Here is a 14,432-nt window from a genome sequence, read left to right on the forward strand (position 1 = left end):
TGTGTGTGTGTGTGTGTGTGTGTGTGTGTGTGTGTGAATGTGTGTGTGTCAGACATTCAACAATCAAAACATTCACACTAAAGTTTGGGCGCTGCCCCTCTGTAGCTCTTCGAGTGTTTTAAAAGGGAGCTGGCTCCACTGATAACGTCCTCGCAGGGTAATTAAAACCAAAGTGTTAACAGTCGTTTCATTTCATATTTGAGCTCCTGCCAGTGTCAATAAGGAAAAAGGTGGGAGAGAGAGAAAGCAGAGTGTATACAGGAATCTTGAAGTTAATTTTAATACCTTTTTAAGACTTTTTCAAGACCATCGCAATATTTTTTAATACCTCACCGCCACTTCAAGCTGTAACCATTTACATCAGTGACACTTTTAATGTAACAGTTTTAGTTTGTGATAAAGACCAGAATTCAAATTGGCTGGGGGCGTCATGTGACATATGGTGCGTTTGTAATATGCACCGGGAGCGCCAAAGCGCACTTTATTTCCAATTTACAAACTTTTCACAATTCAATTTCACAATCCAATTTCACAATAGCCTAGTTTTTTAATGTACCGGTTCATCTTCGTTTTTTAATAAAACGAATAAATTCACACACTTTCACAATGGTTTTTAGGACTCTAACTCTTGGACAGCTAATTCAGAAAAAAATATCTTTAAAATTTAAGACTTTATAAAGTCGTGAAAAGACTTTTTAAAAATACTTTTTAAGGGTCTTAATTTTTCCAAAATTGATTTATCACCTTTTAATACATTTCAAAACCTCGCGGATACCCTGGGAAGAGAGAGTAGCCCATTACAGGGGTTATAGTAGGATATGCCCCTGCACCGAGCAACTGGGTCCTGCAGTGGTCTTCCAGGAAGGGCCTCGGGTTTGCTGATTATTTCTTCCAGGAAGGCTTTTTGTTGGCTGATCGGCAGTTATAGGAAAGACGTTTGGTTGGCCCATCAGCGCGAGTATTGTCACAGCCGCTTCTGATAAAGCCAGACCAGCTTCCAGGAAACCAAGATTTACCCTCCAGCATTCCATCATTCCTTCACCATCAGAGCGCGCACACACACACACACACACACACACACACACACACACTTACACACAAGGAGAGAGAGAGAGAAGGAGCAGAAGAAGAAGAGGGGGGGTATAACAGGGACATGGATCAATAAAAACCATATGGGAAGCATACAGATAGTCAAATGCACTCAAAAACATGTGTGCACAAGACCAACTGAGTCTTGACCTGCACTCACTGACCAGCTCACCGTGACACACACACACACTCACTCACTCAAACCACAATATTTTTCTAAGCTGACTATTCACCAACCCCCTCCTCCCTGTTACAAACACACACACGCATACACACACGTATACACACATGCTCACATTTGAAAGTCATTGTGACTGACTAACTTTATTTTCATTTAAATTGTTTTCCCGTAACACCTGGACAGCCCGAGCTTCATAACGGACGGGACTGGGCGTGTGCCTCGCCCTCTTTTTTTGCTGTAACTGGCTGAATCAACAAAGAAAAAAAAAACTACAAAACAGGTTGTAAAAAATGCTGTAGTATCGAAGAAGTCTCTCTCCCTCCCTCCCTCTCCCTCTCCCTCCCTCTCTCTCCATTCACAGCTGTGCGAGTGTAAGCGGCAGTGGAGCTCGGGTGCCAAATGGCTTACTGTAACGGCATGGACCGCGACCAAACCCTCTAACACTCTCAGGTGTCACTGTGTCCCCTCCGCCAGCAAACAGGCCTGCGTAACATTTGAGCCTGCAGCAGCAGCAGATACAGGCATGAGTACGAGCGCCAGCACAAGCAACATACATATGTGGTGAGTAAGGTTTTATTTTTGTTTTTTTTAGGGGGTTATGAATGAATGAATGGCAACGCCCAGGATTTACCTAAAGTGCACGATGAGGAGCTGATTTGACTTTTTAAAGAAGGTGAAGCTGTGTGCATTTATTAAAGACTGTCGGAGTCCGGTTTCGGTGTCTCCACATTCTTGGAAGATTGGATGACAGAAAGAAAAGGACACAAGCAGTAGAAGCAGTAGACAGGAAGACATGAAGGAAGGAAGGAAAGAATCAAAACACATGAGGGTGGAGGGAAGGGAAGGGAAGGGTGTCATGCAACAAGCACAGACGAAACTAAGAACTGGAAAGAAAAAAAAAGGAAACAAAGATATTTCTATAGTTTGACACACAACATGTTTATCAGGGGTTCAGCTCACTTACATGTGTGTGTGAGTGTTTTCCGACCCTGCACAGCAGATGATGGAGGAGGAGAGGTTAACCACCTCCAGCAGCAGCAGCAGCAGCAGCAGCAGCAGCCATGTGTCATTGTTTTCTTCAGTGTGTGACATTTATAGAGTTCAACTTCATCTGCCGAGGGAGTCAGTGAGATGCAGCTGAAACAGATAAAGAGATCAGGAGTTAAGTTGTTTTTGTTTTTTTAAGACTGGAAAGCTGAAAAAGTTCACAAAGACCATGACTGAATCCCAATTTCTCATTCATTCATTCATTCATTCATACCCCGTCCCCCTATGAAACAAACACCATTACTAAACCATAGTACATCATCTGCATCATAAAGAACTGATATAAGACGAGTGGTAAAAAAGTTTAACTAACTCACGGGTGCTGAACTTTCCGACACCATCTGATACACCACACAATAAAGTGTAGGACTGTTGTGCAGCAACAGCAACATTGTGATTGCCCGATTTCCACCATCTTGGACAACTACTTACGGCAACTCCACTTGGACAAACTTAATTGGAGTTGAGTTAGGGCACTGTCCGATTTCTGTTGCGCATGAAATGCCGCTGTCATTGAGTTTGTGTAACCGGAAACTATTGACGGTACAAGCGCAAGTCTGTTTAAAGTTCTGTAAAATGGAAACACTGAAATAAAAAAAATCAAACAAACAAAAAAAGGAACAGTCTGTTTATCTGCCCGATTTCCTTTGCGCATGCATGAGCGTGGCCGCCATCTTGGACAGCTACGTACGGCAACTGATTTGACAAACCTCATTAGAGTTGCATTCTGTCACTGTCTGATTTCCGTTGATTTCCGCACATGAAAGGCCGCTGCTATAGGTGGCTAATAATAACAGTGCGCAAAAATCTTGGGATACGACCGGCCCATCAAGGATAGGTGAGATGTGTCCAAGGGGGCAGTTGTTGGTCTGAGAAGTGAAGCTCATTTCTGCGTTCAAAAAACTGCAATCCTCTCGGCTGCCACTGGGGGCTGGTGTCAGAAGGGAGCATTCTCCATAGACCCCCATGTTAAAATCGCCAACTTTACATCCTCAATAAACATGATCAAAGCCTGGTGTCAGAACGTTTTTTGGTCTCAACCGATAGTTTCTACCCCCGCACACACTCTGAGGGGGGTGAATTTTTTTAAAAACTCTACCGTTTTACTATTATTAGGTTAAAATTCTGGCCAATTAGGGCGCGGAAACGTTGAGTGACAGGTTGAGTGACTGCTTCGAGGCCAGTGGGCGGGTTCTTGGCCGGTAAATCCAACATGGCGCTGTTCAGGCCGCCATATTTGAGTCACAAAAACGACTCCCCAAAACCAATGGGTGACGTCACGGATGCTACGTCCATATTTTTTTACAGTCTATGGATGTGTCCTGCGAGAACAGGCAGGAGAACGATGCAGCCGCTGGATTGGGACCGATTGGGACACAGCTATAGTTCACTCATTCACTGCTGCCTATGGATTCAAAAACAGGAAGAGTCACTCAAATCTCACATCTATAAAATGAGCTGCATTGGGATTATTAGCATTAAAGAAGTGAACCAGTAGTGAATGTTTGCATATCAAATACATAGATTTACACTTTAATTCTAGACACTGCAATAAAATGGTGGACAGCAAACACCGTGCAATACAGCAATAAGTTATTTCCATATATGCAAACCTCACGGTGGCGCTACTGGTGACGACATTTGAATAAATCCTCTGGAGACTATGAGAATATCTGTGTGTGTGTATGTGTGTGTGTGCAAATCTAGGTTATAAAAGTATGTTTCATTGATGGATGGAGATGGTTACAGGAAAAGCTTTGGATCAACAAAGTCATAAAAGTCGGTCCCATGGAGACCACGAGCGTTAAACAACATTTCACTCTGTTGAAATATTCATTTCTTTAGTAAGAGGGGGGGAAAAAAAAAAAAAAGTACATTTGAGGTGACGTCAAGTATCTGCTCTTCGCTTCACTCCCACTTCTGTTTACTTGCCAGCTCACAGTCATCCTGCTACACTGACACACACGCACAATGTCCATCTAAGTCAACATTACTGCTGCAGAGTGTATGAAATGACAGCAGTCAGTAGGAAAAGTGTGTGGGAGGGTGTCAGTGTGTTACCTAATAAGAGAGACTCCACATCCCCTGGTGTTTCTTTATCAATACTCCTCCATTGTGGTTTCCACATTGGATTAAAACAAACAAAAAAAATCATTAGCCGCCTCTTTCCTTTCCTTTCCCCTGAAGCTATACACTTAAACTACCAGCTGGAATATCAGTGTCAGTCTCTTTCCTCTTTCCTCAGAACGGTGTTTCGGTGTGTTTGGGGGGTGTTGTTTCAAATTATACAGGATTTTTTTCACTGCAAATTAAACTCGACACAAGCCTTCAATCCAACCTCGGGATTTTCAAGCATGAGCAGCAGCACTTTTCTGCCAATAACTAACAGGCTCCTCTGTTTCATCTCAACAAGGATCCAATTGGATTAAACAACCCTCTCTGCTGAGCCCTCTGCACCGAGTCCATTCAGCTATTGACCTGCCACAGCACGCACCCCCCCCCTCCACCCCCACCACCCCACACCACCACCACCACCTCAACAACATAAAACAAATGGCACTGCTCCTCTGGCTTTAGTGTGTGCATATGATTTCACCTTGTGCAAACAGCCCCCCCACCCCTCCCCCTCATTATGGGCTAATAACCAGCCCATTGCTGTATTTGAATGCTCTCTTTCCTGCAAGAGGTGGCGGCATTTACGCAAAACAGAAACACACACTCCCTCTCATAACCTCCCCCTCCTCCTCCTCTTCTTCTTCTTTTTCTTCTGTGTTTTTCCTTTTTTTTCCAATGTGGAGGATCACATTTGTTCCTGAAAGAAGAAAACAGGGGGTCCGCTGTGAGAGTCTGAGTGTATGTGTGTGTGTGTGTGTGTGTGCACCCAGCAGTGCACAGCATCTGACCGCGGGAGCCAATCAGAGCGCCGTATAGACAGAGCCCCCCAAGTACTGCTGGTTTATAGGGCTCAGCTTCAGAGAAGTCACATGACTTCCCAGAGAGAAGGAGGGAGAGAGAGAGAGAGGGAGAGGGGGGAAGAGGGGGAGAGAGAGAGAGAGAGAGAGAGGAGTGGGCAATGTGGTGGGAAAGGAGGATGAAGAAGAAGAGGAGGAGGAGGAGGAGGAGTGAAAAGAGGGTCATGAGGGTGACGGGAGCGCTGCGAGGGGTGAACTGAAGGTCTGGTAAATGAATGGAGGAGAGGGAAGGTTGAATGCAACTGTTCTCGGAAGTGAATTTATACAGGCTGGTCACGGTCTATAATTACAGCTGAATGAACAAAACGAGAAATGACTGAGAGGAGGAGAAGTGGGTGAGCAGATGGATGGATGAGTGGATGGATGGATGGATGGATGAATGAAGGATGAGATGAATGAGTGTACGCATAGACACACACACACACACACACACAGGCAATAGTGGTTGCAGTTGATTACCACATTGGGTATAATCTTGATGGTCTGGTTAACCCTGGCCGATACTGTCACACAACAAACCATCTGCACCGCAGCGTTTAAAGGCGCAGTTCACCCAAAGGAGAAACAACAACAACAACAACAACAACAACAACAAACTACTGTACTACTACTATTACTACTTTTCCAAGGCATTGCACATGACCTGTGTGCAGAGACACAGTGTTAATGGAAGTGAATGAAATTTACTTTGAGCACTCAGAGCATTTGTAAAAAAAAAAAAAAAAAAAAAAAAAATCCCTTTGTGCGATCCCACAGGCAATTTTCTGGTTACGATAAATCACAGAGTTTGCTGTCAGGGGTTTTCCTCGGGACTATTTATTTGGAGGAAAGTAGTTCCAATGAAAACTATTCACAGCAAGTTCTGTGGAAACAAGTGATGCAGTCTCTTTCTCGAACTCTTTCTCTTTTTTATTTTTACAAAAGCTCGCAGGACCATAAACACAATTCTGTTTCGCCTCCAAACAAAACCAAAACAAACCTTTGTGGCTCGAGGTATGCAGACGCCCCTGCTGCCGGTCTGAGGGTTTGGGTTCAGGCCCCCTCACGTCCTCATGAAAGTGGAGGGGGGGGGTGTCAATGCTATACAGTGTGCATGCAGGGGTATTTCAGACAATGGAGCTGCTTTCACTTTGTGGCATTTTCCCTGTTTCAACACGACAATGCCCACAATGTGTAGAGAGCTGAGTTCACAGAGTCTCTAAAGTCCGTGAAGCTGTTTTGGTCATTCCAGCTCTGTAAAAAGGACAACGTGGTTTTTCCCAGTTTGGTGTGACGGCACCTCGGCGCTTTCCAACTCCTCCGGGATGAGTCAGACCTTATCTGTCCTCCAACATAGCATCACTACTACCTAACCAAACACTTTACTTCACTTCACTTCAGCTCTTGTGGTGGATAAATAGGAGAAAACCCCTGCAGCCTGGATCCAAAAAGCTTGTGGAGAGGCTTCCCAGAATAAAGAGGCGGGGGTAGGGATGGGGATGGCTGTTCGGTTACAACAGCAAGATTAACGTCCATGGTTTAGGAATGAGATGACGAACGACCGCATTCGGGTGTTAATGTTTGGCCTGTGCAGGTTTTTGGCGAACTGACCCTTTAAAGAGCCGCAACAGAGGACGACCCCCAGGAGAGAGCGAGAGAGAGAGAGAGAGTTTACACCAGCAATGCATGCATGTGTGTGTGTGAAATAAAGCATGTCCACATGGCCCATGACATATGAACAGGGGTGTGTGTGTGTGTGTGTGTGTGTGTGTGTGTGTCTGTGTCTGTGTGTGTGTGTGTGTGTGTGTGTGTGTGTGTGTGTGTCTGTGTGTGTGTGTGTGTGTGTGTGTGTGTGTGAAATGTGAAACAGATGTTACTCTTTTTTCACAGGCACTGATGTCAACACCTTTGCACTGTACGGGGAAGTGTGAGTGTGTGTGTGCATCTTTGTGTGTGTGTATGCAAAACCACACTGGAGGGAGGGCTTCCCATAAACACCTGTTTTGTTCCGGTTAATATCTCTCGTCATAGTGAAGAAATGATGGCCTCAGTGAAAGAGGAGAGAGAGAGAGAGAGAGAGAGAGAGAGAGAGAGAGAGAGAGAGAGAGAGAGAGGAGAGAAGGAGGGGGTCACCTCCATTCCTCTCTCCGTCCGTCCGTCCGTCTGTGAAAGAGAAGAGCTCATGTGGGATGAACACATTCGTTTATTCATTCGGCCGGCCCGTCTATTTTCAGCCCAGTGGGTTTATGGTTATTGGAAAGGCGTTGCCGTCTCGCTCCTTCCCAGAAGGAGTCAATATTTCTCCCTCTCCTTCATTTCTCCCTCTCTGCCTCTTTTTCTCTAATTCAATATTTTCTCCAAAACACCACCACTCTCTCTCTCTCTCCCCCCTCTCTTTCTTTCTTTCTCTCTCTCTCCATGCACAGGGCCGAGGAATGCTGGAAGGCAAAGGCACATACACACATATACACAAAGACAAAAGTGTGAGGTTACAGGACGCAGTGCCAACAGTGATCCCGGAAAAAAAAAAAAAAAAAAAACTCCTGCTCTGGAGGACGTCTCCCCACTTTCTCTCTTTTTTTTTAATCATTGCTCACCGATGCATCTTTATCTCCCTTTCGTTTCAGCGGCGGCTCTTTCTTGTGGGGCTCCCGCGAGGCCGACTGCGGCCGCTTTTATGACGCTGATGATGTTTGCTAATGACTTTTAATGACGACTTGTTATGGCCCATAAAACCTGCAGCTCTGTTACTGGCAACATCAAGTTTAACTACAGGACGGCGGTGCTGCTGCTGCTGCTGGTGGTGGTGGTGGTGGTGGTGGTGTGGCGGCGCTGATAACACACACTGGGACTTTTATCAAGTGATTAAAAGCAGACAAGACACCATGAGTATGCATGAGTGGGAAATGTGTGTCGGGGAGGGAGGGAGGGAGGGAGGGAAGGGGAGGTGAATGCAGCCATAGTATTTGTAGGTCAGAGAGAAAAAAGTGAGTGTGAGAGAGGGAGGGGGGTTGTTTTGTAATGAGTGCACCTCCCTCATAGTCTAATCTCAGTCCACAGGAGATAAATTCCCACAAGGCCTCACCTCCAAATATTGACTCAGTCTCTCAGACATGAGCGAACTGAGGCTTATTGCTGATAAAAATAGGAGACGGTGTTGGATATAACCTAGTCACTGCACTTTAGCACTTGTCACTTTAACTCAGCACTTAGAAGAATCAGTCTTTATTGTCACTCTACAGAAGTACAGCGAGATTACAGATCTTTATCTTCGAGAACAAAACTCTTATGGTCCCCCTACCTGTGGAATGTGTTTGTCAATATGCTTCTATAGTCGCCTTTTTGTCTTTTTGTGTTGTCTACATGATTATGTGTACTGTTATTGAACTGTTTTTATGTTTATGGGACTCCGGATGGAAATTAGCACTTAATCCGGCACATTTACATGTTTTTATGCCCATTAATGTGCACCATCCCATTCAAATAAACAAATAAAGTAAAGTAAAGTTAAGTAAAGTAGTCTAGTTTGCGCCAGAGCCCATATAGCTCCACCATCGTCATGTATGGGTGAGGACAGGGGGGTTGTGGAAGGGTGAGAGTGAGCACATGTTCGCCTCGTCTCCACAAAAAGTAAGTGGATGATGGGTTAGAATTAGCTTTACAGCTCGGCGCAGCCAGAGGGAAAAGGTCACGGCCAAAACAGGTTTGTGTGTGACCCCTGAAGAATCTCAGAGTGTCACAGTTATTTCAGAGCATTCATGACTACAGCGGCGTGTAAACACACACAGCGTAGCCTAAACACACACACACACACACACACACACACACACACACACACACTGGCATTGACACAGACAGACAGACACACACAGATGCACACAGATAGTTATGCAAATGCATGCCTCTCACTGGGGGTGGATTAATGTGGGACATTAATGTGAGACTAACATGGGAAAGTAAACTCAATCTGATACACTCTGATTAAAGAGAAGTGAAAAAATACAAGACGGTGATTTAAAATACATGAAAAAAGATAATTTAGATTGCCTGCATTAGCTTTCCATTAATTGTTATTGTTTCATAGGTTGTACATTTCAGATTATCTGTTTTGTTTGTTTAATCTGATGGTAGAAAATGTAATATCTTTGAGGTTTCAGTTGTTTATATATCTATTCTTATGGGACTTTGCACTGTTTTCTGATGTTTTATAATCAGTCAGTCAAGATTTATTTGTATAGCTCTTAAAAACAGCCCAGAGGGTGAACTAAGTGCTTTTACAATAAAATAACCAGTAAAGTTAAAAATCAACAGAAACAACTGTAAAAACAACAGTAAAAACACAGAATAAACATGGCACAACACTTTTAAGTGTTAAAAGCCATTTTAAAAAGAAAGGTTATGAGTTTTTGACCTAGGTCAGACCACAGCATTGATTTAAAAAATGATCTACAGTTTAAACTGCGATTAAATTAATTATTTTTTGCTGCAGCCCCGGTAGCCTACTCAATCCATATAATATAAAATGATCCAGACATAAATGTTATGTCTGTGAAGTGTATTATGTTCAGATTTCCAACAACAATTAGACTGTGGATTCAATTTATTCCATCTACAATTTGTAAATACACCAAATTAAAATACACAGCAGCAGCAGATAATAATCCTGTGTATTGTGTTACCAAGACCAGCTACAGTTATGATGAAGTATCGAATAACAGGAGCTATAATAATCCCCTTTGTTGAGGTAACAGCGCCACCGTGAGGTCAACTCTGCTCTGTGCATGTCTAAAAAAAACTGATAGGTGATCCATTAACTATCCTGGCAGTCAATGATTGTCGATTTCAAGCCCCGTCGATCCAAAGTTCAATACAATAACACCACGAATGAATATGTTTAACCGGTTGGCACCATCATGACTTTGAAAACATTTTCCTGCAGAGTTTTGTATAAGTTGTTGAATCCCGGTTTCCCGGTTGTCTCGGTTCAGCGGGATGCAGCAGCAGCAGCAGCAGCTGCAGCAGCGGCCGCGGCGCGGGGCCGGAGCTCCGTGCGGGGCTACTACAACACCGGGAAGCCCCGGTACTCGGAGCCGGGCGGGGCGGCCCACGTCCGGGTCGTCGACCTCCGCAGCGACACGGTGACCAAGCCGGGGCCGGCGATGCGCCAGGCCATGGCGGAGGCCGAGGTCGGAGATGACGTGATGGGAGAGGATCCGACAGTGAATGGTTGGAGATCAATAACAGTGATGATAAAATAAGTTAGTTAGTTAGTTAGTTAGGCCCAAATTTAAAGTATTGATAACTTATTGTGTTTGATAGATAAATCTTTATAGCTTTTCAATGCACAGTGATGTTTTCCTACTTCTGTTTAGAAATATCCACTAAATCAGTTTGCCATGTTTTGTGTCCAATTTTGTTGCTCCTAATACCACATAACCAGTAGAATAATTAGAATATCATATATTCAACTTTCTCCAAATGACATAATCATAATATTAGGTGCTTTTATTTTGTTGTAGTAGTCAGTTGTAATTACATGGCTCAAAACTCAGTGATGCTAAAAGTAGCCTATAGCTTCCGTTAGTTAGTTAGTGGTCAACTAATTAAAGACAAATATAGCCTAACTAAAGACAAATCTTTATAGTTTTTCAATGCAAAGTGATGTTTTTCTATTTCTTTTTAGATATATCCACTGAATCAGTGCATCTGAATCAGCTCCTAATACCACATAACCAGTATAATTATCAACTGCCTTCAAATTACATGATAATGCAATATCAGGTGCTATTTTTGTTGTGTTTTTGCGTTTGTGTCCCTCATATTCACATAGCTGAAGAGTAGCCACCATGCAGACAGCAGGATTGTGAAAAAAATATATAATTTTGTCGGCAAAGTTAGTTGTAGTTACAGTATGTGCCAAAAGTGTGTTCCACAAATTTACAGGTTTGTGCACCCCCCCTCATCCCTCAGAACCTTGATTATCACTTTTAAACTTGTGAAATTCTGCCAAAATCTTACAGAGTTACAGAAAATTGCAGCTGATATGTTTGGGATGGAGGCTGCACTGTTTGTCCCCACTGGAACAATGAGTAACCTTATTGCAGGTGAGTTGTGCTTTTTTTTTTACTGGTGTGAACCCATTTTTTTATGAGGTCATAAATGTCATAAATGTTTTCATTACACAGTGATGGTGCACTGCAGGGAGCGAGGTGACGAGATGATTGTGGGCGATCTGTCCCATTTACACATCTACGAACAAGGAGGTAGTGCACAGGTGAGTGCAGCAGACAGCGGCGGCCAGCTTTTGACTTTGCAGGGAACTCAGTTTGTGTGTTGTGTTGTGTTGACACAGCTGGCTGGTGTCCACGCCACCACGGTGACCACCCTCCCCAACGGGACGTTCGACTTGGAGCAGCTGGAATCAAAGATCCGACACGGTTACCCTGATCCCCACTACCCACGCTCACGACTCATTTGCGTCGAGAACACGCACAACATACAAGGAGGACGTGTGCTTCCCTTGTCATTCCTGCAGGAGGTGTGTGTGTGTGTTATGTTTTTTTAAATTTAGCAGGCAATGTTTAGACGTTTCAATCCGAAGAGCTTCCTCAGGCAGTTTGACACCATGTTGCTTTTAATTTTAACCACGAGGTGGCAATTAGGTCAAATAGCACCAACTGTTGAACATGCAGGCAGAGGGAAAACAGAGTAGCACAGGGGGGCGTTCACAAAATCATTTTTAGCAATTCATCACAGTATCAAAAAGCAACATTAAGATATTATAACAATAATTTTAATTTTAATAAAGAATTGTAAAATAGAAAATGTTAAAGGGATAGTTCAACATTTTGGCAAATTGGCCAAAAACGCTCTCATGGACAAGTTGTGACCACGCTATGAGATAATAACGGAACGTTAGGAGTCAGAGTTGTTTTCGAGGTAAATTCATGCAAAACCACTGATTCGCGTTCCCTTTAAGATATTACAACAATATTTTAAATTTTTATAAAGAATTGTAAAGTAGAAAATGTAAAAAAAAAAGAAAAAGAAAAAAAAAAAGAAGCCTAATCAGGCCAAGTGTCCAAGCAGACCCAAATCCATTTGTGGACAAGCACAAAGAAGTGACAGAGACTTATAACTTATAAGAGACTTATAAATACCGTAACAAGAGAAAATTTTGTAAAATGTTTTGTAAATTTGCATTTATAATCCTGCACCTGTACACAGCCCTCTTTGCCCTCTGTGTGTGTTATGTGTACAATGTGTGTGTACAAATGTGTAGTGCAGAACACAATACAGAAACCTACCTTTAAACACAGCAGAGAATCTAGTTTTCCTTTTGTTCATCTTTGGATGGTTTGTTTTGTTTGTTTCCATCTCCAAGGTTCGTGCTTTAGCAGATAAATACAGTCTGTCCGTTCACATGGATGGAGCCAGGGTGATGAACGCCGCTGTGTGCCAGGGGGTGCCTCCGTCCACCATACTGCAACACACACACACCGTCAGCGTGTGCCTCTCCAAGGTGGGGCTGCAAAACAAAAACACAAACACACATCAGACTATGCAAGATGATACTAAAAAGTCATCTTGTTACGTACAGTAAGAACTTTTCGAAAACCAAAAACCAAATTCACTTTCTGGTGTGTAACAGGGTTTGGGCGCCCCTGTGGGTACCATGCTGGCCGGACCCAGTGATTTCATAGCCCGAGCGGTGCGGTGCCGTAAAGCCCTGGGTGGAGGGATGCGACAGGCCGGAGTAATAGCAGCAGCTGGAAAACTGTCTTTACTGGACATGGTAGGAAGACTGGAGGAGGATCACCGCAATGCAAAAACCTTTGCTCAAGGTAAATAGCTCATATGAAAATGTACTCATTAAAGGGATAGTTTAACATTTTGGCAAATTGGCCCATTGCCATAATCCCTATAGTTGTAGGAGTAGGTTCCATTATTATCTCATAGCGTGTTGAATGTGCAGGAGTTTTTGGATTGTGTATTTGATGAGTTTGATGAGGGAAACCAAGAAATCCCATTAGCCTCCATAGCATAACTCTGAGCAGCTCGCAGCTCTGCTCCGCCATTCTAAAAACAGCTTGCACCGACAATTAAAGGTAACAAACCTACTCCTAAAAGTATAGGGATTATGGCAATGGGCCAATTTGCCAAAATTATGTTTGCCATTTGCCATTATGTTCCTTCTCGTAACTTCTTCTTGCTTGTTCCCTCTCCCCTCCGCCCAGCTCTGCTCGACTGCGATGCCTCTCTCTTTGCTGTAGACATGGCGGCTGTGGAGACCAACATCCTGCGTTTCCGTCTGCAGGATCCCGGGTTGAGCCCCGCTGAGTTCTGCGCCCGCATGGGTCAGGTTTGCGAGGGAGAGGAGGCGGCGCTGGGACAAGGGATACGAGTTCTCATGTACCCTCATTTTGGGAACTCAGTCAGGGCTGTGTGGCATCTTGGGATAGCTCCTGAAGATACCCAGCTGGCCATCCAGAAAATGCAATTTGTTGCTTCTGAGTACTCGAAGGAAAAACTCAAGGGCAAGTGAAGCCTGATGTGTCGCCCCCCCAATCACGAGGACTGATAGACATTTTTACACTAATCATGAAAAAGACTGAAAGACATCAGAACGCGGACCTCTTTATATCCCTATTCATTAGAGTTTTGGTAATTCTCATGTATTAAATTAAATTAAATGAACCAGTGCCTCTTGTATGTGTCATATTTCTATGCAGTGAATCATCATTAGACCATTATCTTCAAATGTAACGTTCCAATATATATATATATTTTTGTGTATGCCTCTTTCTATGAATGGTGGCATAAAGGAATTAAAAACGATCTGGCAGCGGTGGGATTCGAACCCACGCCATCGAAATGACTGGAGCCTAAATCCAGCGCCTTAGACCACTCGGCCACGCTACCACGGCAGCATACTGTCACTTGTTCCGCTTATGTCACTTCCTGTCAAACACGCTCTCGAGGGTCCCTACAGTTATTTTTTGTAGATCCTGTGGTTTATTTGCACTGCCCCATTACACTCTGAGTGAACATCATCATAATTTCAATTCTAGTACGACATAAAACGGGCGCACCAGGTTTATAATCGTATTTACTACTTTGGTAACACACTTTAGCTAATATTGATTAGCTGACTGAAGTAACTA

The 14,432-nt window shown here is 43.7% G+C and overlaps 1 protein-coding gene and 1 non-coding gene across 2 annotated transcripts; one reads left to right on the top strand and one right to left on the bottom strand.

Annotated features, from left to right (window-relative positions):
- Positions 1-10,145: 10,145 nt before the first annotated feature.
- On the top strand, positions 10,146-13,961 carry tha1 (threonine aldolase 1). The gene is made up of 7 exons (XM_085761373.1): positions 10,146-10,494; positions 11,289-11,372; positions 11,454-11,542; positions 11,621-11,806; positions 12,653-12,790; positions 12,920-13,112; positions 13,506-13,961. The coding sequence occupies exons 1-7, from the start codon at positions 10,182-10,184 to the stop codon at positions 13,811-13,813; spliced, it is 1,311 nt and encodes a 436-aa protein (XP_085617499.1). The 5' UTR covers positions 10,146-10,181; the 3' UTR covers positions 13,814-13,961.
- Positions 13,962-14,108: 147 nt separating this feature from the next.
- trnal-uag (transfer RNA leucine (anticodon UAG)) lies at positions 14,109-14,190 on the bottom strand. Its single transcript has one exon. It is a non-coding gene; the product is annotated as a tRNA-Leu (tRNA).
- Positions 14,191-14,432: the final 242 nt, after the last annotated feature.

This window comes from Trachurus japonicus, chromosome 19 (genome assembly GCF_045865225.1).
Source record: "Trachurus japonicus isolate A0001 chromosome 19, Traja_1.0".
Taxonomy (NCBI): Eukaryota; Metazoa; Chordata; class Actinopteri; order Carangiformes; family Carangidae; genus Trachurus; species Trachurus japonicus.

What these genes read in the sequence shown, in the direction of transcription:
- tha1 (XM_085761373.1), top strand. Translation starts at nt 10,182, where the DNA reads ATGACTTTGAAAACATTTTCCTGCAGAGTTTTGTATAAGTTGTTGAAT. An exon ending in CCTTGTCATTCCTGCAGGAG is followed by an intron (nt 11,807 to 12,652) that starts GTGTGTGTGTGT and finishes TCCATCTCCAAG; the next exon opens with GTTCGTGCTTTAGCAGATAA. An exon ending in TGCAAAAACCTTTGCTCAAG is followed by an intron (nt 13,113 to 13,505) that starts GTAAATAGCTCA and finishes CCCTCCGCCCAG; the next exon opens with CTCTGCTCGACTGCGATGCC.